This window comes from Xylona heveae (genome assembly GCF_001619985.1).
Source record: "Xylona heveae TC161 unplaced genomic scaffold L228scaffold_1, whole genome shotgun sequence".
NCBI classification, from domain to species: Eukaryota; Fungi; Ascomycota; class Xylonomycetes; order Xylonales; family Xylonaceae; genus Xylona; species Xylona heveae.
This window is the reverse complement of record NW_017264193.1, coordinates 1,081,180-1,106,001: the sequence shown is the minus strand read 5'-3', so window position 1 is coordinate 1,106,001 and position 24,822 is coordinate 1,081,180. Positions and strand designations below refer to the sequence as shown.

At 48.4% G+C, this 24,822-nt stretch overlaps 7 protein-coding genes across 7 annotated transcripts; 2 read left to right on the top strand and 5 right to left on the bottom strand.

Moving 5' to 3' along the window:
- Window positions 1–30: 30 nt before the first annotated feature.
- On the bottom strand, window positions 31–6,410 carry L228DRAFT_254788 (MFS general substrate transporter). Its single transcript, XM_018333851.1, has 11 exons — window positions 5,993–6,410; window positions 5,830–5,930; window positions 5,612–5,768; window positions 5,406–5,550; window positions 5,318–5,351; window positions 4,594–5,267; window positions 4,250–4,540; window positions 2,954–3,697; window positions 2,141–2,917; window positions 806–2,107; window positions 31–736 (listed from the first exon to the last, which is right to left on the bottom strand). The coding sequence occupies exons 1-11, from the start codon at window positions 6,266–6,268 to the stop codon at window positions 267–269; spliced, it is 4,971 nt and encodes a 1,656-aa protein (XP_018191780.1). The 5' UTR covers window positions 6,269–6,410; the 3' UTR covers window positions 31–266.
- Window positions 6,411–6,611: 201 nt separating this feature from the next.
- Window positions 6,612–8,149, bottom strand: L228DRAFT_242660 (aminotransferase function). The gene is made up of 3 exons (XM_018331499.1): window positions 7,677–8,149; window positions 7,476–7,623; window positions 6,612–7,417 (listed from the first exon to the last, which is right to left on the bottom strand). The coding sequence occupies exons 1-3, from the start codon at window positions 7,987–7,989 to the stop codon at window positions 6,715–6,717; spliced, it is 1,164 nt and encodes a 387-aa protein (XP_018191779.1). The 5' UTR covers window positions 7,990–8,149; the 3' UTR covers window positions 6,612–6,714.
- A 1,227-nt stretch (window positions 8,150–9,376) lies between these two features.
- L228DRAFT_242659 (hypothetical protein) lies at window positions 9,377–13,496 on the top strand. The gene is made up of 4 exons (XM_018331498.1): window positions 9,377–10,194; window positions 10,257–12,793; window positions 12,897–12,970; window positions 13,098–13,496. Exons 1-4 carry the CDS (start codon window positions 9,645–9,647, stop codon window positions 13,258–13,260), a joined length of 3,324 nt encoding a protein of 1,107 aa, XP_018191778.1. The 5' UTR covers window positions 9,377–9,644; the 3' UTR covers window positions 13,261–13,496.
- Window positions 13,497–14,093: 597 nt separating this feature from the next.
- Window positions 14,094–16,418, bottom strand: L228DRAFT_279457 (hypothetical protein; the record flags this gene model as incomplete). The annotated part of the gene is made up of 4 exons (XM_018335687.1): window positions 14,094–15,215; window positions 15,329–15,538; window positions 15,627–15,702; window positions 15,847–16,418. The coding sequence occupies 4 exons, from the start codon at window positions 16,416–16,418 to the stop codon at window positions 14,094–14,096; spliced, it is 1,980 nt and encodes a 659-aa protein (XP_018191777.1).
- Window positions 16,419–16,639: 221 nt separating this feature from the next.
- Window positions 16,640–17,935, top strand: L228DRAFT_242657 (hypothetical protein). The gene has a single exon (XM_018331497.1). The coding sequence runs from the start codon at window positions 17,019–17,021 to the stop codon at window positions 17,739–17,741; it is 723 nt and encodes a 240-aa protein (XP_018191776.1). The 5' UTR covers window positions 16,640–17,018; the 3' UTR covers window positions 17,742–17,935.
- On the bottom strand, window positions 17,815–18,612 carry L228DRAFT_7989 (RNA polymerase II transcription factor B subunit 5). Its single transcript, XM_018336870.1, has 3 exons — window positions 18,493–18,612; window positions 18,080–18,228; window positions 17,815–17,935 (listed from the first exon to the last, which is right to left on the bottom strand). Exons 1-3 carry the CDS (start codon window positions 18,509–18,511, stop codon window positions 17,888–17,890), a joined length of 216 nt encoding a protein of 71 aa, XP_018191775.1. The 5' UTR covers window positions 18,512–18,612; the 3' UTR covers window positions 17,815–17,887.
- Window positions 18,613–19,039: 427 nt separating this feature from the next.
- L228DRAFT_257695 (ABC bile acid transporter) lies at window positions 19,040–24,777 on the bottom strand. Its single transcript, XM_018334012.1, has 9 exons — window positions 24,286–24,777; window positions 23,322–24,235; window positions 23,175–23,270; window positions 23,038–23,125; window positions 21,433–22,914; window positions 21,095–21,378; window positions 20,835–20,969; window positions 20,503–20,780; window positions 19,040–20,450 (listed from the first exon to the last, which is right to left on the bottom strand). The coding sequence occupies exons 1-9, from the start codon at window positions 24,610–24,612 to the stop codon at window positions 19,378–19,380; spliced, it is 4,677 nt and encodes a 1,558-aa protein (XP_018191774.1). The 5' UTR covers window positions 24,613–24,777; the 3' UTR covers window positions 19,040–19,377.
- Between the last annotated feature and the right edge of the window lie 45 nt (window positions 24,778–24,822).

Here is a 24,822-nt window from a genome sequence, read left to right as displayed (position 1 = left end):
ATATGTTAAGTCAGCTTTACTATGATTATAGATTATTTCTCTGAATTTGTTCTCCATCTTTGTATGAAGAGCAGAAATTGATAGCTAGATTTCACTGCCTAGATAGTGTACAAGAAGCTTCTCCTCGACAGGCATGAGATCATGAGAGACGGCGGAAATAGCCCGCTCCTCATGGTCAAGCTACTGGTGCCGCACATTCTAGCTCTTTGCCAATTATTTTCTTTGAATTATGGCATCACGTCTGAATGCCCATAAAAAGATATCTTCTAAAAGCTCGCCATTTCAATCCAAGCGCCGAGGAAACCTAGTTTTCTCCCTTTGTCCCCTTTCATAATTGCCTCAAACTCCTTAAAGTTCAATCGTGCAGGTCCGCCGCGTGCTTTGGCTTCCTGCTCCACAGCGTCATAATACAAGAGCTTCTTCATTCTCGAAGGGCTCGGACCGGGCTCTGCGAATGCTGGCGAGGAGGAAAGGAATGCCAAGCGCGCTGCAGGACCTGAGGGCATTGAGTTGGGTCGATGCTGTGGAAGAGTCGGATCAGGAGCGTCATCTATGCTCTGACTAACTGCGTCCTCGACATCAAGCGTCGTCTGTCCCTCGGGCGTACTCGGGCGGTATTCCTGAGCGGATTCTTCGAGAGACGGCGTACGGGGAGCGGATGCCCCAGGATTAGGGCTGGTGGTAGATGCTTCTGGGGTACCGGCGGTTGTGCCATATCCGGATGAGGCAAGCAATTCTTCAAGTGGAAGGGAGAGAATAGTGGGGTCAAGGACGGAAGGTGGCGGAGGAGGTGGTGTTGGAAGACGTGAGCTTGAATCTGCAGGTATATCCGCCGGCGATACTGTTGCTTCGGCGGTAGAGAGAGGCGGCGTTGAAGTATCTTGCGGAAGGAAGTCTCCCAAGATGATTGCCGAGTCCCCTTCGCTCTCGATTGCGGTCCGCAAAGCCGAGCTTGCGTCAACTGTGGGAAAAGGTTCAATCGAAGGGGTAGAGGCTTGCACATAGGGAGAAGCGTGCACATCGGTATTGTGTCCATTACTGTAGCTTTGGGAGACGCTTGTTGACAAGTTTGGTCTTCGTCGGTGTAGGCCCTTCTCTCGCTTTTGCTCCATCTCAAATTGCTTCAACTGTTCTCGCCATTTCTTGCGCTCCGACCGAGATGCCATGGCTTCCATGATGACGTCTTCACGCTTCTTGAAAAGCGGATCAAGTAGTTCGTTGAAGCCCTGCTGCGTGACTTCGTAGAGCACCTCTTTACCAACATCTTTCTCCGCCTCGGGGATCTCATATCCACCCCACCGCTCTCCAACGATCATGCTGCGAGAGGATGTAGACGGGTTGGAGCGAGTTTCGTAGTCGTTATCGTCTAATACGTCGTCTTGGAAGCGCACTTTGGAAGATGAACGAGACCGAGGCGAGGGTCCTCGGGACGAACCGTGCTCGTGTGCATCGGTCTCCTTGACTCCTTTTCTCTTTTCCTTGAATTCTTCCTCCTCGCTATCTACATCCTCGAAAATCCCTTCTGGAGCCGTAGAACCATCTTCTTCATCTAGGTAAAATTGTCGACGACGCCATCTTTCGCGGACTCCTTCAGCTCGAGCAGCTTCTCGTCGCTTCTGACGCTCATCACGCATTCTCTTCTGTGCTGCCTCCCGAATCTTTTTGCGGTCCGCCCTAGACTCGATGTCCTGGATCGCCAGATAGGCCCCAAGAGCAGCCTCCACATCCTCAATGGTGACATAAGGAGGCGGCCACTCATCGTCATCTTCATCATCATTGCCGTCATCAGTGTCCGCGCTGCCTTCGTCCTCACCTGCAGCGCCAGTGCCAACTCCATTTCGATTTCCAGTTGAATGTCTTGTGGCTTGAGCAAGGGCCTCTTCCAGAGCTTCCTCCAAAGCTTCATTCGTGGTTTCCTCAGAGTCGAACATTGCTGCCCATGTCTGCCTCGGGGAAGAGGCGTCAACAGATCCAAATACGGAGCGTTCAGCCGCATCCGCAATGACACGGCTTCGATCGGCTCTGTCATTTCCACTCTCTCTGACAACTTCATCGCTGCTGTCAATGAGCTCCATATCCCCATGCTGACCTCTGCGTTTGCTCTCTCCTGTTCGCGATTGTTCGCCGGGTGGGATCGCACCAGAGAAGGCCGAGCTGATAGGTTGACTGCTAAGGATGACTTCTTTTGCTCCGCCCCCTTCTGTTACATCATCCTCCATTCCTGCAACCATGTCCCTCGTCAATTCCTTGTTCAGAGCGTAGAAAGCCCTAAACATTCGAAGGAAATCTTTCCTGTCTACAAAACCATCACCGTCGATATCATAACCTTGGAAGACTCGCCGCAGTCTTTCATCCTTGTTTTTATTATTCAGACTCGCTAGTCCGCGTATGAACTCTTCAAAACCTATCAGACCATCTCCGTTGGTATCGTAGAAGGCAAACATTCGGTCGTATATGAGATTAGGGGGAGGAGGACGAAGCGCCGTGTTTGGAACGAAGCACTTGTCAAACGTCCGTCGATCAATAGCCATGTGGATCCTGTTCGAGTCCTCCTGCCACTCGCTGCTTGCAAGGCATTTGAATTGATCCCAGAGAGCATCAATCTCTGAATTCTCAAAACCCGTCTCCTTTACTAGTCGTTTTCCTAGACCATTGGGCAGGTTTTGCGGCATTGAATTGGGTTTCCCAGGATACCAGACGGGCTGCGCTTGTCTTGGGTTTCCAAGAAAGGGCGCGGGTATTCGAACTTTGTAAAAGAGATGTGTTTTTGGGTGGACCTGCATTGCCTCACAGGTTTCGCAAAGGTCAAAATCAATGCAGTTGGTGCAGCGATACCGGATGCCGCGAATTGGCATACTTCCGCATGAGTTGCATGTTACTCCTCGATGCACGTAGCCTTCTCTCCGAGCCTGGTCCTCTGCAATATGGTAGAGTAGATTTAGCAGGCTCTGACCCTGCCGTGCCGTCGGATTTTGCTCTTCTCCACGCCACGAAAATTCGCTGTCGCCATCCACAACGGTCTCACGCCCATCAGAGGGTTGTAATTGTGAGACACCGTCCACAAGTCCTCCATCCATATCTTGGCCCACACCCTCGTCGAACCTTTGTATTGCCTCGTCAATATTTCGCTGGCTAAACCCCCGCGGGATAAGTTCCGCGCGCAGCATCTGAGCTCCAGGTCCATTCAGGCCTATGGTGTGTTGACGGGGGATTTCGGCAGCCAACATGGCATTGAGGAAGAGTCTTTCAAGATAGTCCCGCGCATTCAGAGCATCATCATGAGTAAATCCATGGAAATTCTCCATCGCTTCTGCTGTTGGAATTACTTGAGGAGCCAGATGGAACTCTACGTGTCCACCTTGACTATTTTCGACCCGTGCGATCCCGTATGACGGCTGTTCGTAGCGACGTCCTGTAACCGTTCCAGAGGCACCACTTTCGCCGTCAGGATCCGCAGCCGAGGGCACAGCAAAATCGCGGGGTTGTTCACCTGCATGGCGACGAGCTGTTGCTGACCGACGGCGGATGGCATTTCGTCGACGGAGAGAACGCGACGGCGCATTCAGCTGTGATGTTGTGTCGGTGTAGACGTAGTTGTGAATATAATAGATACCGTATGCTGCAGCGAGGCCCGTGATAAACAGAACAGCTGGTCTATATCGAGAAAGGGAGATAGTGGCATTCGCCGACGCTGAAGCTGAGCTTGAAGCCATGGACAGTGGGCCGCACAGATATTAAATAGTGGCAGCCTCAGAGTGGACGAGCTCAAAAGTCACTGCCAGCAGCGACGACGGCCCGTCAAGGAATATGCTGTTAAAGAAATGATTTACCGCCTTTAATATCCATGGAGAAGGTGAGTGAGGGAAGCAGTTCGGGTTGGGCTGAAGATGTTGTTCCTCTTTGCAGCGTTCGGGATGTTTTCAAAAGGTTCAAGTGCTCTGCAGCCGAGATCCTTCGCCACGACAATGTGAAGCAAGCCACAAACTTTCAACCTTGCGCAAACCACCCACTGTGTGCTAATAGTGGGATATTTAAGCATAGAAACGATGCCAATAAATATGAAATCTCTTTAATTCAATGCATCCGAGAAATATATCTGTCTAATGTGCTGTTATTTGACAGTATATCGGCAGCTTACAAATCTTATTGGCTCATCTATCCTGGGTATATATATCATGACATCTATCCAAGCAACGTACTCAACTTCCAAGTTTCTTTTCGCGAATGAAGAAGCTCGAAAAGGTTGCACCGAGCAAAATAACGAGCATGAGGACAAAACCAGCTCGGGTAGAGCGAGCATAACTGTCTCTAACAACTTCGCGGACGTCCGGATCCAGAGTCTTGATATATTCGAGACTTTCACGGACCCTCAACATAATCTTTTCCGCTTCTTTGCCAGTCAAAGAACTCTGAAGATGCTGTCGCAAAGACTGCTGCACGACTGTAGACGAAAGTGAGACTCCAACAACGGAACCAAGTGCACGGAAGAGATAGGAGCATGCGGTGGCTATTGCCTGATCCTCTCTATTTGAATTTGAAACTGAAAAATGTTAAGACTCAAGACTGCTGAATATGGGAGGGATTGGCACATACTCAAAGCAATTAATGCACTAGTAACGCCGATTCCATTGGAGAAGGCGCAAATCATCATGCCGATGATAATTCCGACTGTCGCGTTCATCACCAGTCCGGAGAAGAGGATGACTGGTACCATTCCAACGGCCAAAAATGTATACGCCGCAACAGTGAGCCAATAGTATGTTCCGGTATGCTGCATGAGATAGCCTGCAAACAAGGATCCCGACACGCCACACAGAATGGAGGGGAGGAGCCGGAGACCTGCTTGCGTAGCACTCACACCATCCACGGCCTGGAAATACAGAGGAATGTAGAACAGTGCGGCTAGCCATCCAGAAAAAGAGAAGAAGTTGCACAGGTAGCTGGCAAATAGTGACCTCTCAAAGATAATGTGTCCTGGAGCAAAAGGCTCAGATGCAACCTTCATCTCAACAATGACGAAGATGATAAACAGTGGAAAGGATATGGACAGCGATGCGATAGTAATAGTGGCGCTCCAGGCGACATTGCTTCCGCGATCAAGGCCAAGCAAGAGGGTAAAAACCGCGGCGACTAAGATAAAGGCACCAAGGAAATCAACCCGACGGAGCTTATCCTTCCAATGCGAGTCATCGCGCTTTGGGAGCTGCAGAGCAAAGTAGACGGCTATAAAGGCTAGAAGTGTGAGAGGAGCTTGTCCGATGAAAGACCTAGTTTGGTTACCATACAGATCACCAAAGTAAACCCAAGATTTTCTTACCATCTCCAACCAATATAATCGGCCAAAATACCACCTGGTGATTGATCGTCAGAAGCTTGATTCTCGCAGAGATTCCGAGTCAACATACCTAATGGAGCACCAAAACCAGCTCCACTAGCATAAATGATATTAACATAGCCCTGCCACTTTCCACGTTCTCGCAGAGGAACCACGTCGGAGAGGAGAATGGAAACCACAACAGTCATGGCTGAACCTCCAACACCAGCAAATGCCTATTCAATTTCCAATTTCAGCAAGCCAATCTAATTCGCCCAATTCTGCGCTCTCACTTACTCGAGCCGCGATAAGTTCATCCATTGTACGCGCAAGCCCGCAAAACAAGCATCCAAGCCCAAAGACAGCATAACCAAATAACAAGCACGGCTTTCGCCCAAATATGTCGCTCAGTTTACCATACAGAGGCTGGAAAGACGTGACCGTGAGGAAATATCTGCGCGAATGAAACATGTGTCAGCATACCAGTTGAGCATGTGCGGTCAAAAGCAACTCACGCTGTAGCGATCCACGATGTCTTATTCAACGCCTTCAGATCACTGCCAATTCGACCATAAGAGCTGACAATGATTGTCTGATCTCCAGCAGATAAGAATATCTACGATAACCCTTAGTTTTCAACTGAACCTCCCTATCATTGGTTTCAATGACTGTACTTACGCCAATGGCGATTGCAGGTAAAATATATTTCATCCGCTTTTTCACCTCGGGCATCCCCTCAGCCTTTGCTTTACTTCCATTGTCTTCGTCCTCTCCACCCTGTTGCTCAACGTCTTCGCCGTGGCCACTGATGGAATCAGAAGCGCCTGCTGGCGCCGAAATGGCGGCATTGGGAATGACACCATTGGAAGCGTGAGAGGGTTTGGGAATACCGTCGTCGGATTTAGCAAGGAGAGGCGACGTCTCCGTCGGGGGGATATCTTCGCTGGAGGGCATCACGATGACATTGAATCACTTTAGCACAAACGTGTGATATATACAGTCCAATAGTGAACGTGAATAATGACCACGAAATACAGATAATGTCAAAAAGTGAGTCAAGCAGTGGCTGGGAGGAGTAATTCTCAGATCCCACTCGGTCTGACTGGCAGAAGTTCGCTATCAAAGCGCTTGGCTTATCAATTTTTGATTGTGTTGCCCAGGCGGGAACTATTTGTCGCTCCGTTCCGACAGGTGCCCCGCAAATGGCGTTTCCTGTCACCGACAGATAATCTCACAATCTTCCTCGAAACACTACAAGAGGTAATTTATAGCATTGAAAATAAAGGGGAAATTAATTCTCTCGAGATAATGTCACAGTTTGACAGGATCTATCTATATAAATAATGCATGAATACAAACCAATATTTCAAAATATGCTTGAGCGGCATCGACTTTCTAAATTAGAACAAAGTTTGAAAGTCGTCTTTGAGAAAAGCATCCAGCTCCTTCAATCCCTCTTGTAATACCTCCGTCTCACTCACATATCCGATTCGAACATATCCCTGAAATTCCTCACCAAAGCAGTGGGCTCCTGGGCAAAGCATGACACCCTTGCGATCTTGCAGTGTCTCGCAGAATTGGACACCATTGACGGGCTTTCCGTTCTTATGGAACCGAACAAACCCGGTAGTGCCGGCAACAGGTTTGACCCACTCGCAGCAGTCTGTGTGTCTGTTCATGAATTCTTCGAGAATGGCAAGATTTGTTCGTGCAAGGCGAAGGTTTCGTTCCAATAGTTTCTCTACGACTGGCTTGCTCAAAGTCCAAGTCGCAATTCTGTCATCAAGTTGACTGACAGAAATAGTCGTGTAACCCCTCGCCGTTGCGCAGGCTTTTATGATGTCGGGATTACGGGAAGCAATCCAGCCGACCCGGACACCGGCAAGTGAGTAAGCTTTCGAGAGAGATCCGGTGGCGACTGTGTTAGGGTAGCCCATGGAAAGAATCGAGGGCGGGATTTCCGAGCCGGCTGGGGAAAGTGAGTGAAATAGGGGTCGATAGACCTCATCCGCAAAGACGGTGATATTTTGCTTGCTAGCAACTTCGACAATATCAGCAAGCTGTGACCGAGAGAGCACAGCACCAGTTGGGTTTTGGGGATTGCTATCCGGAGAAATCAGCATGAGCTCAAGAGACAGAACACGGAAATCAGAGGGCGTACTTGATAATAATAAGCTTTGTATTCGGCTTAATAAGGCGCTTGAGCTCCTCAATGTCCACCGCCCATCCTTTTTCTGGGTTTGCTTTCCAGAGAGAGACCTCTGCGCCAGAGCTGGCAGGAATCGAGTACAGCTGTTGATATGTAGGATCTAAATATACCTCATTAGTATCTTTCTTTCATTCTTTGCCGGATTTGGCTTACAGTGACAAATAACGTGGTCTCCCTTGCCCACGAGCGAATACAAGACGAGAAAATTAGCAGAAATGGCACCAGAAGAGATCAGCACTTGATCCAGATGTAATGCTGAAGACTGGGCATCCGCATAGAGGTTCGCAACATTGGAACGTAGCTCTTCAGAGCCAGGAATGGGTCCGTATGTGAGTTTCCGTTGGAAGAGAACTTCAGCCAAGTCGGTAGTTGTATCTCCGGAAATGGCTCTCAGATCTTGAATGGACACTGAAGAACTGCACGTTTCGGCAATGTTGTACTTGGCTGTCGTCTCATGGGCATCCATCCACTTATTTTTATCAGCTTATTGAGTTTACCGGAGAGGGCATGGTTAGGGAATATTTGAATTTACATGCTCCACAGCGAAGGGTTCGAGCTGAACCATTTTGTAAAAAGGCAAAATGGGGATAATGATAGAATTTAGCAAAAGAAAAAAATTAAAAGAGAGTGTTCTGAGTCTTCAGGGAGAACTTTGAAATATTTTTCTTGAATTGTTTCGAATCAGAGGATTTTACTATGCTCTTATATAAGTCGAAGAATATCTAGACATGAAATACAAAGTAGTGTGAAGCACTAATGACATTGCCAGGGCGTGGGAGAGATCCCTGAGCCTCTAAAGTACTAAAAGTGGCTACCTTAGTGTCGCTACGAACTTACTGTTTTGTTGCTCGGAGGTTAGTGCGGGCAGAGCACCTGAATCCAGGGCAAATAAGTCCCGCTAGAAATAGTGCTTTACCTTTTTTCAATAAAGCATAGCTTATACTATGTATCTGAATTTCCTCAAAATAGTTCTATGCATTTAGATTAAATTTCTTTTCTCAATGGACAGATGGTGTGTAAAGTGAATATAAACATACAATTGTACGTCTGGTAGCTCCGAGGCCTCAAGCATAACACATTTGCTCCCGCTAAGATTTGGTTGTACCTTGCTTGGAAAGCTCGCTACACATTGGTTAGGCCATGATGGGCGATCTTCCTTAAATCTGGTGGTCTTCCCTTGTTTATCAGTGAGTACTCAGGTATCCCCCTTTCCATCTTTCGGGCAAAAGCACCCGTAAAGCCTTACGCCTTGCGTTGCGTCATCCACATAACCACGTTATCAAAAAGTCGACAGCCTTCTAGACATATATGTGCTCTTACTAGCAGCTACACTTGATAAGGACCCTTCAGCTGCAAAGGACTTCCCTTCAAAAGTGACTCCACTTGTGCCAATCTTTGCAAAGTATCCTGGGGAGCTGAGCCAAATGCTACATCATTTCAAGCATCTTTCACGGTGAAATGGAAGTACTACGGTGGACTATACATGACTGAATGGTGGTTAGTATCAATTCCACCTTGCCTTGTATTGTACCCTTTAATCCCCCCCAGAACTGCATACCATGTGATACATTTTCTGTCAGACAGGTTCCAAGAGAACATAATGAGCATCATGATCATATTTACCTAATTCATTCAGTGATTTCCCTTGCTTATTTCCTCCGATACGTCGACTATTGATGTTACGTTAGGCAGACCTGATAGAACGTCAGCAGGTACTGGTACGCTGATTAGCTTGTTGCACCATCACCGATAGCTCCCGATGATATATACCCCAGTCTCCGCTCTCCAGCTATCATATATACTACAAACGACGACATCTTGGCTGTACCTGCCGACCTCTTTCCCGCTTTCTTCCCGCCTCATCGGTCTCATCCTTCTCCAACGAGTTTGACAAAAGGACTACCAGACATGATACCGCGGTTAAGAATCATTGTCGCCTACTGCTAGACATTACTTTTCTGTTTGCGAATGCGACCGTCCACTCTTTGGCCGTCGTGAGAGAGCTTCCCCAGCTGTCGTTTACTGCGCAAGCTTGACGCATCACCTGTCTGCTCCGCTTCGCCCTCTTCGTCACCCGATAGAGGGCGGTATCCCGGTCATTCGCAATCTCTCATCTCAACTATGCGCTCTGTGTTTTCCTGGAGTCGCGCCTTGGTTGCGCTGAGCTGCTTGTCAATAGCAGCGGCCTACCAAAACTACAGCCAATATGATCTTTTACAAGCTAGCTTAGCTTTGCAGAACGACCGGCCTGCAGACTGTCCGCCATGCTTCAACTGTCTTTTACCCGCTTTCCAATGTACCCAATTCGCCACCTGCAACAAGTACAATGGCAAGTGCGCTTGTCCGCCAGGATTCGGAGGCGAAGATTGTTCCGAGCCGGTCTGCGGATCCTTGGCTGATGGCAAGGAACGTCTGCCTCGAACAGAAAAGTACTGCAACTGCAAAGAAGGCTGGGACGGCATCAACTGCAATGTGTGCAAGACGAATGACGCATGTAACGCCCTAATGCCAGAAGGTAAAGATGGCGTCTGTTACAGCCAGGGAGTTACAGTCAACGAAAACTATCAAATGTGCGATGTCACCAACCGTAAGATTCTTGACCAGCTCAAGGAGCAGAAGCCGCAAGTCACCTTTTCTTGCAATGCCGATAGGAATGATTGCAACTTTCAATGTAAGCTTCCCAGTGCATTTGCTTTCTTTTGCAAGAAAAAGACCTGACAATTGGTGTCTCAGTTTGGGTCGACCAGCGCGAATCCTTCTACTGCAGCCTCGATGAATGTTCTTGGGACCTAAAAACCGAATATAATCGCAACGAGACTCTCTATAATTGTAAAAACATTCACTGTAAATGCATTCCTGGACGAATGCTCTGCGGCGAGGAAGGTTCAATCGATATTGGAGACTTTCTTGTAGAGGAGATCAAAGGCCCGGCCTCGTTCAGCTCGGTCTCGACTGAAGGAGGCAGTAGCGCCGATGGAAGCAAGTTTCAGGAGCCGGCAATGAATGACCTCATCAAGAGCGTTTTCGGCGACGAGAGCATCACCCTCAACTGTTACTCGGGCGAGTGTCTATATCAGACGGATGTACCTGGTTACCAACGCCCTGTCAAGAAGATTAATACCCCCTTGATCGCGGGTGTCATTGCTGGTTGCGCACTCTTTGTGGTGGCGGTCATCTTGCTGATATGGTACCTCGCTCGACGTTCAGCCCGCAGCAAGTGGGGCGCAATTCACCTCTCCGATGACGAGGACGACGAGACTGCGAAACTACTAGCGAGCCATAAACCAGCAGCCTTGCACTTTGAAAACGTGGGCTACCATCTGAATGGGAGAAAGTTACTGTCCAGCATTCAAGGCGCTGTGCATCCAGGTCAGATCATGGCCATCATGGGCGCATCTGGCGCCGGAAAGACCACGTTCCTCGACATCCTCGCCCGGAAAAATAAGCGGGGTGTGGTTGAAGGAGACTTTTATGTCAATGGCGAAAAAGTTGGAGATAACGAATATCGCAGTGTCATCGGCTTTGTGGACCAAGAAGACACGATGCTGCCGACTTTGACCGTTCACGAAACCATCAGTAACAGCGCATTCCTTCGTTTGCCGCGCGATATGAGCGCCGCTGCAAAGGAGCAAAGAGTATACGAAATCGAGAAGCAACTAGGAATCTACAACATTCGCGACCAGCTGATTGGATCCGAAGAGGGTAAAGGACGGGGCATCTCTGGCGGTGAAAAGAGACGAGTTGGCATCGCCTGTGAACTGGTGACTAGCCCTAGCATTCTCTTCCTGGATGAGCCAACGAGCGGGTTGGACGCATTCAATGCGTTTAATGTTGTTGAATGTCTGGTTACTCTTGCCAAGAATTATAATCGCACCGTCGTCATCACCATCCACCAACCACGATCGAACATTGTTGCACTTTTTGACCAGCTTGTGCTCCTCGCCAGCGGCAAAACAGTCTACTCGGGCCCTTTCTCCAACTGCCAGTCTTACTTTGATCAACTTGGCTACCCCTGTCCTCCTGGATTCAACATTGCCGACTATCTCGTGGATCTGACTATGCACGCCAGCAATACCGTATCGGCGCCGGCAGCAGAGACTTCTTTCCTCGATGAGCCTTCTGACGGCATACAGACGGCCTCTAGCAGTGTACGCGCTATCAAGTCAATAGCTAGCGCATCAAACAACAGCATGGACAATGGAAGCCCAGGAAGTGCGAGCGACTCTTTCCTTCGTCCCAAAAATCGACGACGGCAGTCTCTCAAGCAGAAGCAGGATCGCCAATTGTATACCAGGAAGAAGAGTGGCAGTGGCGGTGCAGATACTCCTAGCACGTCACGAACCGAAGAAGAACCCGCGATACCCGGTAGCGAAATTGACAGCAGCACTCAGCAATGGCTTAAGCTGTCCCGCCAGCAGGGCTCAGTTCCGCCGCAGATTCTGGACGATCCTCACGAGCTTCCTCCGGCTGCTCATGGGTTTGGGACTGATCTGGATAATCTCATCCAGAGCTACAAGGCGTCTGATGTTGCAGGCTCTGTGCATGAGGACATTCGGACCACCGTGTTGAGCGCTACTGCCGCGAATGGCAACAGCCACGACGGCGATCCATCCCACGCCAACGGCTCAGTCTCTTCCTCATACCGCGGGAGCATCAAGGGCTACAGACGGGTAGGCTGGCTGGGACAATTCGCGATTCTCGCGAAACGTACATGGCAGAATCTCTACCGCAACCCGATGCTCATGATTGCCCATTACGCCATTGCCATACTTCTTGCCGTGCTCTCTGGTTTCCTCTTCTATGGTCTCACGGATGATATCAAGGGCTTCCAGAACCGCCTTGGTCTCTTCTTCTTTCTGCTTGCTTTGTTCGGCTTTAGTACCCTGACCAGCTTGACCGTGTTTGCGTCCGAGCGACTCTTGTTTGTCCGAGAGAGAGCAAACGGGTACTACTCGCCCGTGACGTATTTTGCCGCAAAAGTCATTTTCGACATTGTCCCGCTCCGACTCATCCCGCCCATTATTCTTGGAACAATTGTGTATCCGATGGTCGGACTCATCCCCGCGTGGCCAGAGTTTTTCAAGTTTATTCTCATTCTGGTCCTGTTCAACCTCGCTGCCGCTGCAATTTGTTTGTTCATCGGCATTGTTTTCAAAGATGGCGGCGTTGCCAATCTGATTGGCAGCTTGGTCATGCTTTTCAGCCTGCTTTTTGCCGGTCTCTTGCTCAACCACGATGCCATTCCCAAGGCGGCCCTCTGGTTGCAGTCTGTAAGTAATTTCATGTTCAACTCGCATTTTTCATCCTTACGGGCCCTTCTTCGGACTCAATCACTATCAGAATAACGACCGCATGCTAACTTGTATCCAATAGCTTTCCATCTTCCACTACGGTTTCGAAGCCCTCATTGTCAACGAAGTCAAGTATCTCACGCTAGTCGACCACAAGTATGTTGCACTTTGGTTTCCTATCTACCTATATTCTCCGCTCCCTCCCCACCCGCCTGGTTGCTTCTCCACGCCTGCTCCAATCATAATCTCAATCCCTTTAATACTAATAACTCACTTTCTCTAGGTACGGCCTCGACATTGAAGTCCCCGGCGCATCTATCCTCAGCTCCTTTGGCTTCGACGTGCTCGCGCTGTGGTCCGACGTTATCGGCCTCGCCGTCTTTTCTGGCGCTTTTATTCTTCTGGCTTATGCCGCCATGCATTTGCTCTTGGTCGAGCGGAGGTAGTTGTTTTTTACTCTCTTCCATTTTTCTTTTCCCTTTTCGCCCCTTTTCGTCCCTTTTCGTCCCTTTCCGTCCCTTTCCGTCCCTATAAATTCCTTTCTCATCCTTTTCCCCCACAAATTCTCTTCCCCGTTACTACCTTTGTTTGTCTAATCGTAATGACGACACGACATTTGATGGCGGGGTCGGGGGGGGAGGGGCGGGGGGGCGGTGGGGGGGGGGACGGGGGGGAAGGGGGGGGGGGGGGGGGGGGGGGGGGGGGGGGGGGGGGGGGGGGGGGTGGATGGTGGATGGGTTTTCCTTTTCTTTAACTTTTTTTTTTTCTTCTTCTTCTTCTGTCACATCTTTTATTTCCGTCTCACGGAGATATTTTATATACTATATACATATATATACACACTTATGCGCTCTATTCCATTTTTATCCCTTTGCTCATTTTTTTCTCCTCTTCTCTTGAGAGCGCCATGTACGTGGTATTGAAGTGGTGCGATATGTGAGACGCATAGATGTTACTTGTACGTTTTTACCATTATTGTCGTTATTATTGTCATTATGATTATTATTAATATTATTATTCGAGTCGTATATCTACCCACCAACTTATATCTTATTTCTCCCTTGACTTTTATTTCCCGTTCTACATGGTTTTAGTTTAAGCTGCTGAAGCTGCTCAGACGCATGGATACCCAGATACTCGGATACTCATATACTCATATACTCAAAGTGTTCAAGGTGCTCAGATGCCCAGAGTTATATTTGATACAGTGATAGTTTAATACTGTGACTTAATTACAGGTGCCAGTATATAATGTGACAATGACGAACATAATGTGACGCTATTCCAAAACAGCGCGCCATCCCTTGCGCGAGACGAAGCCAGTCACGCCCTCGTCGGCCATGACCTGCTCGGCTGTCCGGCCTGTGACAATGCTGGTTTCGTGGTCGCGGCCGAGGATGTAGAAGGGGTACGTTAGTCTTGTATTTGCACTACCACTACCACTACCACTACCACTGCCACTGCTGGTGAGGATGGTGGCGGTGGTTGATGCTCCCGCTCCCGTTCTTACGCGTTGTGCTCGTGCATGGCCTCGTACATGGCCTTGTTGCCCTTCTTGATTTTGGTCATGAGGGTAGCCTTGGGCTTGATGAGAACGAACAACGGGATCGGGATCGATATCGGGAGTATCAGTAGCGGTGTCAGTGGCGGGATGATCATACGAAGGGAACGTAGTGCTGCATTTGTCCTCTGGCATAGCAGGACGAGAAAGAGACGTTGGCGAGACACGAGAAAAAGAAGATGGAGGAGGAGGAGGAGGAGGAGGAGGAGAAGAAGAAGAAGAAGGGCAGTGCACCCACGCTTTACCCCGCCGGACAAGACCCGACGAGACGCGATCGAGCGAGAGAAACCATCGTCGCTGATGAACAGAGCCGATGGAGTTGGTGGCACCAGGGTATGCGTTTGTTGCGCGGACTTGCTCGTCTTCGAGTTCGGCCATTTCAGCGATTTCAGCCTCGTCTCGGTCTGCGGCGCGGGCCTTGTCATCACCGTTACTCTTGCCTCTTTCTTCTCCTTGTCTTGCAGCTGCTTCGCTCCCCTTTCCGGCCGACGATGATGGTGCTGGAAAAGTATTCTTCTCTAAAGGTGCGTTTTCTGTAATTGGAAGATGACCGCGGCCGCCTACAGCAAGAAATGATGGTGGCGGTTCTGCCCCTGTTTGAGCTGCAGAAGATGGCAAGATGGGCGGCGGAGACGGTGTAGGCGTCGTTGGTGCCGCTTGGACTTTCGTCGTGCCTCTGGGCGTGGCTTGGCCTCCTGGTCGTTGTCCTGGTACTCTCCTGCTACGTCGTCGTGTAGGTTTCCCGTGCTGGTCTGTACGGTTAAATGCCGATAGCAACCTGAGAGAAAGGGTGTAATTCCTAGGAAGCTTGGTCCCGTGGAGACGTAGGCGGATTTTGCTCTGTAGGAAACATTCAGATCAGTTGACAATGATTTGGACCAGTATGTGACATGTGATGTTGAGATATGGATGCAATGGGCTTTACCAGGGTCTAAAGCTAAACGTTAACGTACGTTTTTAAAAGCTTCTGCAAGTTTCACATTCTCCGGGGCTTTATCTGCCCAGTGATGATTCTCGTACAAGCTTCCCAGAGACCCGTCGGATGCAGAGTGATCAGTCTCGACGGCAGCTGATTCTGTGCGATAGGGCAGGACTTGGTATTCGCCCGTGTCCCATATCAGCATTGAGCCGGTCAGAGGACTTGCCGTCTCAATGAGATGGTTCTGTACACTTTAACTTAGCATGAGTGGAGATAGCGGAGCGAGAGAGAGTAGGATAAAGAGAAATGAAAGAAAGAGCTATGCTGCGTACCCACAGATTATGGACCCTCGTCTCTGTAGCATTGCGATTCAGCCTCTTTGAATTTGGATTTCCGGGGAGTCCATACCTTAACTCGTCAGCATCATGTTTAGAACCTCGTACTATATCTTGCATAGCCCATTTTCAATATTACATTTGACGTGCGTTCTCGTGTTTAAGAGAGAAGAAAAAGGAGTTTTAAACCACTTGGGAAAACATAAATAATACTCACATGATGGCAAAACTGATGGAACTTGTTTCCGACACTTGTAATCGCAAATCATAATGGACTCCCGCCACGGGATGATCATGCTGATGAATGACAAAATGGCAACCATGTTCGTGCTGGTTCCTTAAATACAAGTCTTTGAAGTCTGCAATAGACAGTCTTGGAACAGGTTTCTCTGCAACTACTGGTCGACAGGCCTGAGCCAAGTGCTCAGAAAAGAACTTTAAATGGTCCCGGATCTGAACCTGACCAGCCTCTACGGCAGCAGTATCGATTACCGGTTCTGCTGTCTCTGGCTTTAGGTTATCTTCTTTTGAATTCTGCTGAAATGTACTGAAGGGCTGCTGGGGTTCCTCCTTTTGATGACCTTCACTTGCGGTGATTAGTGAAGTGAAGGATTCCTGGACAATCCGTGACTGCGTTTCCGCCCTTGATTCAGCTCGTTTTCTGGATAATGGCGGAGGAGATATTTCCCAGCTTTTATTGTGGCGTTTGATGAATGGATTGTCGATCAATCTCGGAGACGCTTTTCGCTTGGATTTATGCTGATTTAAATATGAGTCTGGACTGCTCATGTTATTTGCATGTCTTGTGAAGGAGTTGTAGATATATGTTTAGGGCTTGAAGGTAGTAGAACATACAGTGGACGGGAAGGATATGCATGTCATCGTCATCATCGTCGGGGAACGGGAACTAAGCCAGCCGACCGCCAAGATTCCCCGCTAGGTTTGACTTGTTTCTAGTTAAGCCACTGAACCGAGAAATAGTGAGTTGATCCATTCAACTTCTACTGAGCAAGACACTGTCCAACTTTCTTTTCTTCAACTTGGTGCTCAGTTGAATTGCGGTTCTGGGCATTTCCTAGAACGTTTCAAGAGTCATCTTCCATCCAGTATCTTTCCATTTGGGACTGCGCTCTGTCGCTTTACGTCCGAGAGCCCAAGTCCCGCTCAAAGATCATTTACTATATTTGTTTACCCGTGTGGCACACGTTACAGCACGAGCCATAGCTGAAACTGTGAAAAATACGGCAGTACTGCATCATATTTCTCTGCCGTTTCTTCCATTCTTTTCCAAACGGGAAGTTCACTCTATGTGTCCACGGAGAAACTTATAAACGCAATTACAACATAATCCATTCAATAAATCCAGAAGCTATTGCTTAATCACCGGCCATGGCCGTTATTACATTTGATCCCAAAGCACTCCTCCTCTCCACGCTCTTCCTTGCCAGTGGATATCTGACCAAGCGATGTTTGACACGGCCAAACCCTCCACCAGAAAAACAGTCAGACACAAAAGAACAGCATGACGACCGAATCATGGCGAATACAGCAGTGAGGCAAACCACTCTCATGGCACCATGGATCGCATGCTCGGTTTGCATCTATCACGCCTTTATAGCGCTCACATATCCCTCGCCACCGAAAAGCATCTGTCCGCACCCTGAATGGCTCAACTCTGCGCTCTTCACCTGGTCGACTTTCACGAGCATTTGCTTAGCCATCCACTTTATCGGCGGTGCAATCCGACTGCTCGCGTATGCGCAGCTAGGAGAAAGCTTCACATTTGAGCTTGCCAAGCCAAAAAAGGGCCTAATCACGAGTGGCGTGTACCGGTATATCCGCCACCCGTCTTACACAGGGGCCATCTTATTGAGCGTGACTTGTGTTGGGCTTGTATTTAGAAGCGATGGTGTGTCGGCCTGTTGGCTTGAACCGGGGGCAGGTGCGCGCGGAGTAATTACCGCCGTGCTTTCGGCTGTATCGCTGCTCGGTCTCATCGTGTTTCTCCCCATGAGACTGCGTGATGAAGAGCAAATGATGCATTGGGAATTTGGAAAAGAGTGGGAGGAGTATAGTCGGCGGACATGGAGGTTGATTCCGGGAATATTCTAGTATCCGTCGTTTAGGCCCATGCTCCACTCTGTCATTATTGTTTTATCACTTTTCCCGCCGTAGCTGTTTAAGTGCCCATTAGGAGCAACACGAGCTTTCATGCACAAGGGCCTCGAAATGAAAGCCCTTGAGAGAGATAGCAACGTCTATTCGGACCCAGATTCCTCCGGCATCTGCTGCGTATTCGAAAGTTCCTGTAATTAAGCCAGTCATTAGCATCTTGCCCAGTATGCAAGTAGTTCCCTTCAATGTCCAGATGTTATTATGTCCCTTGCCATACGCCTCGTTCATCTGTCCATTAAAGCCCTCGCAAGAAAACCAAAGAGAGCACCACTCACATCTTCCAATCTCTGCTTCAATTCCACCAACTTACTCTCCTTCACCACAAGTGTCTGATCATCCAGATCCTCCACAATAAAGTCGTGGTCAAGCGCGTCGATTTTAAGGATGATGGCTTTAATCGACGGATCGCACTGGACAAGCACACCTGTATTTGGTGTTTCTGGTTAGCCACTCGTTCATTCATTCATTTATCCATACACCCATCCTTTCATTCATCCGGTCTTCCTGATTGCATGTCTAATTCCTCTGTTATGCTCCGTCCTGCTGCGTGTCCAGCTTCCATTATCCCTTGTGCCCGTTTCTCCTATTCCTTTTAATCCTCCAGCCATCTATCCTTGCATGCAGCAACGAACCGTATCGGCGCGCGCGACTTCCGGTATTATAAGAAAGGTAACATGTAAGATCTTACCTTTGACAGCTTTAGGCATGGTAGTGATAGTGTAGTATTTCGGGCAGCGCGAATCGTTGACCGTTGACCGTTGACCGTCGAAAGCTTATTCTTATTCCAAGTTGCGATTGATATTCACTACGCTACGAGAGCGAAGCGTGAAGGTGATGGACAGGGCAGAGGATACGAGACGAGACGAAAGGTAAGGAGAAGCGTAAAAGAGTATATCTGAGAAGTACAAATTATGGTCGGGACAAAAGACGATAAAGGCTGTTGAAATGCACAACGGCGCTCAGCTGGTTGACTTTGGGTCTGGATCTGGATCTGGAATTGTGTGGCCCAAGCTTCCGTCGGGATTGCTCACTGGCTTTGGTCGGCAAATTGCCAACCGAGCATCGACCTCGGACGTCTAGAGCATCAGGGTGTTTATCATCAACTCGTATCAACGCAGAAGCTGTGCCGGAGACAAAACTTCATATAAAATTTACACGGGTCCACATATTTACTGGCAGTTCTATCAAAACTTCTTCGTTATATTGTTTTAAAAATTGTAGACAGCGTACACGCTATATGTGCAGATCTAATGAGTGACTACCTTGAGAGAGATATTCGTCTGAATATCCAAGGTTTGGAAGCGTATAAAGAAAAAGGAAGTGAAAACCACAGTAGAGGATAAGAAAAACAAGAGATAACGCAATCTAAAACAAACATCTACATCCAGAAAAAAGGAGAAAAGGAAATTGAAAAGAAGAGGAAAGAAATAAAATCAACGCTATTTTTGTCGCTCATCGCCAACAGAAGAAGGAATCAGAATATCGAAAGCTCCTAGACAGTTTCAAGATCAAATATGAGTAACATGAATTTTTCTGAACAGAAAGTCTGAGTCATCAGCCCTTGCAATGACCCTTACGACGAAGCCTTTGCCTTATTAGCAATGATAGCTTCTAATTTTTCCTTTTCGCCACTCTCATTGACCATTCTGTAAAAGTCGCCTTTCTGTTCCATCAATTTGTGCGGCTCGTCATACTCTTCTACACGGCCATCGCTCATGACAAGGATCTTGTCAAAATCAGCGATGGTGCTGAGTCGATGAGCAATAACGATGAGCGTACTGTCGTTGAATTCTTCTCGAATGGATTGCTGAATCAGCGCATCGGTATCCATGTCGACTGCAGAGGTGGCTTCGTCCAAGACCATAATCTTGGGCCGAGAAACGATGGCACGAGCAAGGCAGAGGAGCTGTCTTTGACCCTGAGACAAACTGTGCCCACCCTCGGAAATGGCAGAGCTTAGGTCTTCAAAGATATTGGCATTGGCAGGTTCTTGACTCAAGCCAGGGGTGACTTGTCCACTGCGCTCGGCCTTGATAAGATGGGCTCGTTCGAGTGCATCCCGGAGTTGATAATCCTCGTACTGGTCAAATGGATCGAGGTTGGACCGGACGGTACCGGAGAAAAGTACAGGGTCCTGCGGAATGATAGCAAGTCGACTTCGAAGTTCGTGCAGCTTGAGCGTGTAAATGTCAATGCCGTCAATGGTAATGCTTCCCTTGCGGGCCTCCAAGAAACGGAACAACGCAAGCGTGAGTGATGATTTTCCAGCGCCAGTTCGCCCGACGACCCCGATGCGTTTGTTCGCCTCAACTTCAAAGGAAAGGCCCTTAAGCACGGGAGGAAGATCCTCTGCGTAGCCTGCCACAAGGTTTTTGACAACCAGTCGACCCTCGGATGGCCATGCAGCAGGAGCGGACTCTCCACCTTGATTCTCGGTTTTGATCTCGGTGTACTCGAGAATACGCTCCGCCGCATTCATTCCAAGCTCAACATTCGCATACATGCGCAAGGCCCAGGAAATGCACTCAGAATATTCTAACCCGAATTGCAGGGCGAACCCAGCAAGTGCCGCATCGATTGACTTTGATCCGACAATGATACCGGAGACTATGGCACAGAATATGGCTCCAATGAATGACAAGCGGACTATATCATGTCAGTTTCAAAGAATGGGATGGTGAAAACTTGGTTTACTTACGAGAAAGCCACCGGTTGAGCATGAAGATGTACCAGAAAGCGGCACCATGGTTGTCAATTCTCTCAAACATAGTACTTATATAGTCATGGGTCTTGTCAAATGCTCGAATTGTGGAGAGACCACCTAGAGCAGCTCCAAAATGTTCGAAAATGGGGCTTTTTGCATTTGATTCAAGGCGCTTGATCTCTCGTGCGCCTCCTAAGAACATGGAGGCAACTCTCCAGCAAGTGAACTGCAAGATGACTGCAAAGATTATCATATATGGAGATACAAACAAACTAAGAATGATTAGTGCCCCATTCGAAGCCATCCAATTAAAAAAGGACACCTACCCAGCAACAAGGCTGCCGACAACCATGAGCGCATTGTAGAGAAAGTTGCCAAGCTCCATTGACATGTTTGAATCAATAACGGTAAAGTCGGCAGTGAATCGGTTCAGAATACGGCCAACTGGTACGGTGTCCAGCCTATGCAATTATTGTTAGCAGATATATCATATGTAGAGAAGGTGCTTATGACCATAACATCTGATGCGGCTTGCTAGATAAACACGGAAGAGGCTCCGAGCGCCCTCCAAAAAAAAAAGACATACCATCTCAATGGTGCTCTGAGCACCATATGTGTCATTCGATCTGACAGAATGCGAGACCCTCTGATGGAACCCCAGTATAGCCAAATATAACGGACAGTACCTAATATGCAAACAAAGATCGATATACCGACATATACGCCCATGTAGTAGACCAAATCGTTGTCAGTCGATGGAGACGCCGCCTTCTTTAACGATATTGGGACTGTCTGGATTCGCATGGCAACATGCTGGAAGCTAATCGCCTCGGTTTCATATGTACTGCTCCAGATTTTGATCCACCATGACTATTGGGAAGTGAGCATATTGGAAAATATGAGACCGCTTGGGAAATGACTTACTTTTGCAAGTAGGGTTGCTTGATAGATCATAAATAGTAAGAGGGCCATGACCCAGAACAATACTCCGCCTGTATACTTCAGATAGCCCCCGTAGACCTTCCATTTGACACGTCCGCTTTCCTTTGCCTCATCTTGAACAAATTTTTTCGCCGCCGCCTTGGCAGCAATGTTGGCGTCTGCGGCGTCTTCCGGGTTGGTATCATCAAATTGTACAGGAACGTCCGGTTGCGGGGCAATCTTATCCTTGACATCAGCGTCTTCAATAACGGAGTCCTTGTCCTCTTCCTCGGAAACATTGTCCTTTCGTTCCATGATACTAGACAGGCTACCGCTTCGGCGTAGTTCCTCGACTAGACCAGCATGCTGCACAGTACCTTCTTGATTCAAAGCTACCAAATAAACTGCTTTGGGCAAACAAAGCCCAACGTGATGAGTGACTAGAAGTCGGGTCCTACCATTTCCAAGTTCGCCGGTCAACCCGAGCTCAAAAATATGTCGGCCAACATGAGCATCGACCGCACTAAAAATGTCGTCAAGAACGAGGATGCCTGCGCGAGAATACAATGCTCTTGCAAAGGATAAACGCCAGCGTTGACCACCGCTCAAGTTGATACCATTAGCGCCAATTTCGGTGTTTTCGCCGTCTTCGAGCATCTCCAAATCTTTGACCAACGCGCATGCATGCAGAACCTTTTTGTAACGCTTCGAATCATATGGTAAGCCGAATAGGATATTGTTCTTCACAGAGGCATTCTCAATCCACGGAGTTTGCGCCACATAGGCAACGCATGAATCGATGATCCAATTGTCCGAATTGGCTTTGTGGTCGAAACGCTTCTCTGCCGGATGTGCCTTTGGGATCTTGACAACGCCAGCGAGAATGTCCACTTCACCTAGGACTGAAGCGAGGAGTAGACTCTTTCCCGATCCCGTAGCTCCACAGATCACGCTGAGTTCCTTGCTAGGGAAGCGAAGGTTGAGATTGGGCAGTGTGAATCTTTCGTCACCGGAGACATCCTCATCTGCTGGCCAAGCCACTGATGCGCCTTCAAATGCAATCTCTTCTGCGTCCACAGTCCTATCCTCCTTTTCGGGTGAATTGAGAAACTTCTCGATTCGGCATAGACTGATCCAAGCGTCGAAGGATTCTGCGATCAGCGGAGGAATCACAGAGAGCGTAACCTCTAGATTTGCAAACACGGCGAGTGTGGTAAATGCTTTCGAAGGCGCCAAGCCACCATGAAGCAATGCGTAGGTCGAAAGAGATACAGCAGACAGCATAATGGGCGTAACGATCCAACAAGCCATCACAACCGAATCTGCCATGAAGCAAGCCCATTGACTTTTTAGTTCTTGTTCTCGAACTTCACCAATCTTATCCTGCCATTGTCGTTCAAGTGCCGAAAACTTGATCTGCCTGATACCACGTAAGGCTTCCGTAATTACTCCCATTTTACGATCTCTGCTCTTCATGAGGACATCCTGGAAAACAAAGTTATCAGCCTTATGCGATAAGACAAGAAGAAAAGAAAAAGTCTTTGATGTATCTGAACAGAAAATTTTGCAAAATATCCTACTGTGTCTAGGAATTAGGAGGGAATTTACCTGAGCCACTCCATATCTCTTTGAAGCCCATATATTGAAAGGCAATGTGAGAATGTTGAAAGCGAGACCTGCCAGAAGACTTGGCCACCTATTGAAGTCAGCTTGGTATCTACTGATAACAAGTGATGCATCCATACCCGATAAGGCGTTGAAGAAAAGTCAAGGCAATGGCCAATCTCAAGACACTTCCAAAAATATAATTATTCCAGGCGCAGAACTCCCCTACGCGCTTCCTGTCGAGAAGTTAGCGACGTTGATGGAAAAACAAAAGGACAAAGACCTACGCATCAATACCGATGAGATTGATGGTACTTTGCTGTGTCTTCTGTAGGAGATCATCCTCTTCGGGGGATTCTTTTTTCGAGTCACCCGCGTCAGATGCGCCATCAACTGACTTATCACCCTTTATCGACGCTTTCTCCACTCCTTTAGCATCTTTCCGTTTCATGGCCTTTAAGAAGACCAATGCAGATAGTTGCATACGAAGTGGAATGGCCAGTCGACTCCAGCTAACCCAAAACATGCGCTGATCGAACCATCCACTGAGGGCCATTGTTAGGAACAGACCCAGTACATAAGCCCAACCTTCCACAGCGGATACAGGCCCTTCAGCTCGAGCTTCCAGGTACTTCAGAATACGATACATGGCTACTTGAGGGCCGAATTGAAGGAAGCACTGAATGATAGTGTAGGCTGTCTGCCACAAAAAGGCATTGGCATGAGCGTATAGAAGGCGGTATCCAAGTCGACCGCCTTTTTGCACAGCAAAGAAAAATTGCTGGAGATTTTCTGATCTTGTTAGGTAATCCACGTTAGGTATCTCCTCAATTTTCATGTCCTTATTCTTTCCCGCATAATCGAGCACATGTTGAGCCCATCCGTAGGTGAGTCGCTCGATTGCCGTAGCAGAATATTGACGGTCGACGATCCGGCCATTATAGTAAACATCGGCACGGCGGGGGATGAAGAGATAAGCAAAGAGCAGAACCAGAGTAGCAAAGGCGCTACCAATTTGCAGGCCGATGTGGACTGCGCTCTCCTTTGCTGTCGATCCAGTTTTCGAGAAATGAAGCAAATTGACAACAGCAATGGCCAGAAACAAGACGAAACTAGATACGGCGCCGTAACAGCTGACACGAAATCTTTTGACCGAATCCTTTTCTAAAGCAAAGCTGGCTGCCTGCAAGATCAGGAGCATCTACGAGAGTCAACTTGGGCTATTCGACAAGATTTATTCGGAGCACTAACCCAGGCTCCAAACTGCAACCAATTCCATATGAGGAGCGATTTCTCGGGGTTAAGAGTTGCCCATAAGGCGGAGGCTAATGTGACCGAGCTACCAAGCACGGAGGACAAATATACGAACAATTTGGGGATTTTGTCGGAAAAGGCGGCCTGCGATTTCTCGGTTGCGACACCATCCTGATCTTCATAGAGAGCATCCACCTGCTCATAGTCCTTGCGCAGACTCCAAGCACTCTTACGGAGGTTTACGACGCCAGGCAATGTCATTGCGGCGACCGCTCCAGTCCCGACCGCACCAACCACGAGCTCGACCACAGCTAGATGGCCCATTCTGACGACCGCGAAACGTTTGAAATTCAGGTATAGATTACATGACTGCCTGGCGGGACAATGCTTATATCAACATCTCAGGGTCCGTCCTGACACTACATTAGAAACATTGCAAATTGATAACGCTGCAGGGATAAGCGGCCCTTAATCGTGCCGGATATCAAAAGATGATTGATGGGCGCGAGGGTGAATCATCTACCTCGCATTAGC

What these genes read in the sequence shown, in the direction of transcription:
- L228DRAFT_242660 (XM_018331499.1), bottom strand. Translation starts at nt 7,989, where the DNA reads ATGGATGCCCATGAGACGACAGCCAAGTACAACATTGCCGAAACGTGC. An exon ending in AGACCACGTTATTTGTCACT is followed by an intron (nt 7,624 to 7,676) that starts GTAAGCCAAATC and finishes AGGTATATTTAG; the next exon opens with ATCCTACATATCAACAGCTG. An exon ending in ACAAAGCTTATTATTATCAA is followed by an intron (nt 7,418 to 7,475) that starts GTACGCCCTCTG and finishes TTCTCCGGATAG; the next exon opens with CAATCCCCAAAACCCAACTG.
- L228DRAFT_257695 (XM_018334012.1), bottom strand. Translation starts at nt 24,612, where the DNA reads ATGGGCCATCTAGCTGTGGTCGAGCTCGTGGTTGGTGCGGTCGGGACT. An exon ending in AGAGATATGGAGTGGCTCAG is followed by an intron (nt 22,915 to 23,037) that starts GTAAATTCCCTC and finishes TTTGTTTTCCAG; the next exon opens with GATGTCCTCATGAAGAGCAG. An exon ending in CTCAGAGCACCATTGAGATG is followed by an intron (nt 20,970 to 21,094) that starts GTATGTCTTTTT and finishes ATAATTGCATAG; the next exon opens with GCTGGACACCGTACCAGTTG.
- L228DRAFT_254788 (XM_018333851.1), bottom strand. Translation starts at nt 6,268, where the DNA reads ATGCCCTCCAGCGAAGATATCCCCCCGACGGAGACGTCGCCTCTCCTT. An exon ending in ACATCGTGGATCGCTACAGC is followed by an intron (nt 5,769 to 5,829) that starts GTGAGTTGCTTT and finishes TCATTCGCGCAG; the next exon opens with ATATTTCCTCACGGTCACGT. An exon ending in ATGAACTTATCGCGGCTCGA is followed by an intron (nt 5,551 to 5,611) that starts GTAAGTGAGAGC and finishes GAAATTGAATAG; the next exon opens with GCATTTGCTGGTGTTGGAGG.
- L228DRAFT_242659 (XM_018331498.1), top strand. Translation starts at nt 9,645, where the DNA reads ATGCGCTCTGTGTTTTCCTGGAGTCGCGCCTTGGTTGCGCTGAGCTGC. An exon ending in GAATGATTGCAACTTTCAAT is followed by an intron (nt 10,195 to 10,256) that starts GTAAGCTTCCCA and finishes TTGGTGTCTCAG; the next exon opens with TTTGGGTCGACCAGCGCGAA. An exon ending in CGGCCCTCTGGTTGCAGTCT is followed by an intron (nt 12,794 to 12,896) that starts GTAAGTAATTTC and finishes TGTATCCAATAG; the next exon opens with CTTTCCATCTTCCACTACGG.
- L228DRAFT_242657 (XM_018331497.1), top strand. Translation starts at nt 17,019, where the DNA reads ATGGCCGTTATTACATTTGATCCCAAAGCACTCCTCCTCTCCACGCTC.
- L228DRAFT_7989 (XM_018336870.1), bottom strand. An exon ending in TGAAGCAGAGATTGGAAGAT is followed by an intron (nt 17,936 to 18,079) that starts GTGAGTGGTGCT and finishes GCTTAATTACAG; the next exon opens with GAACTTTCGAATACGCAGCA.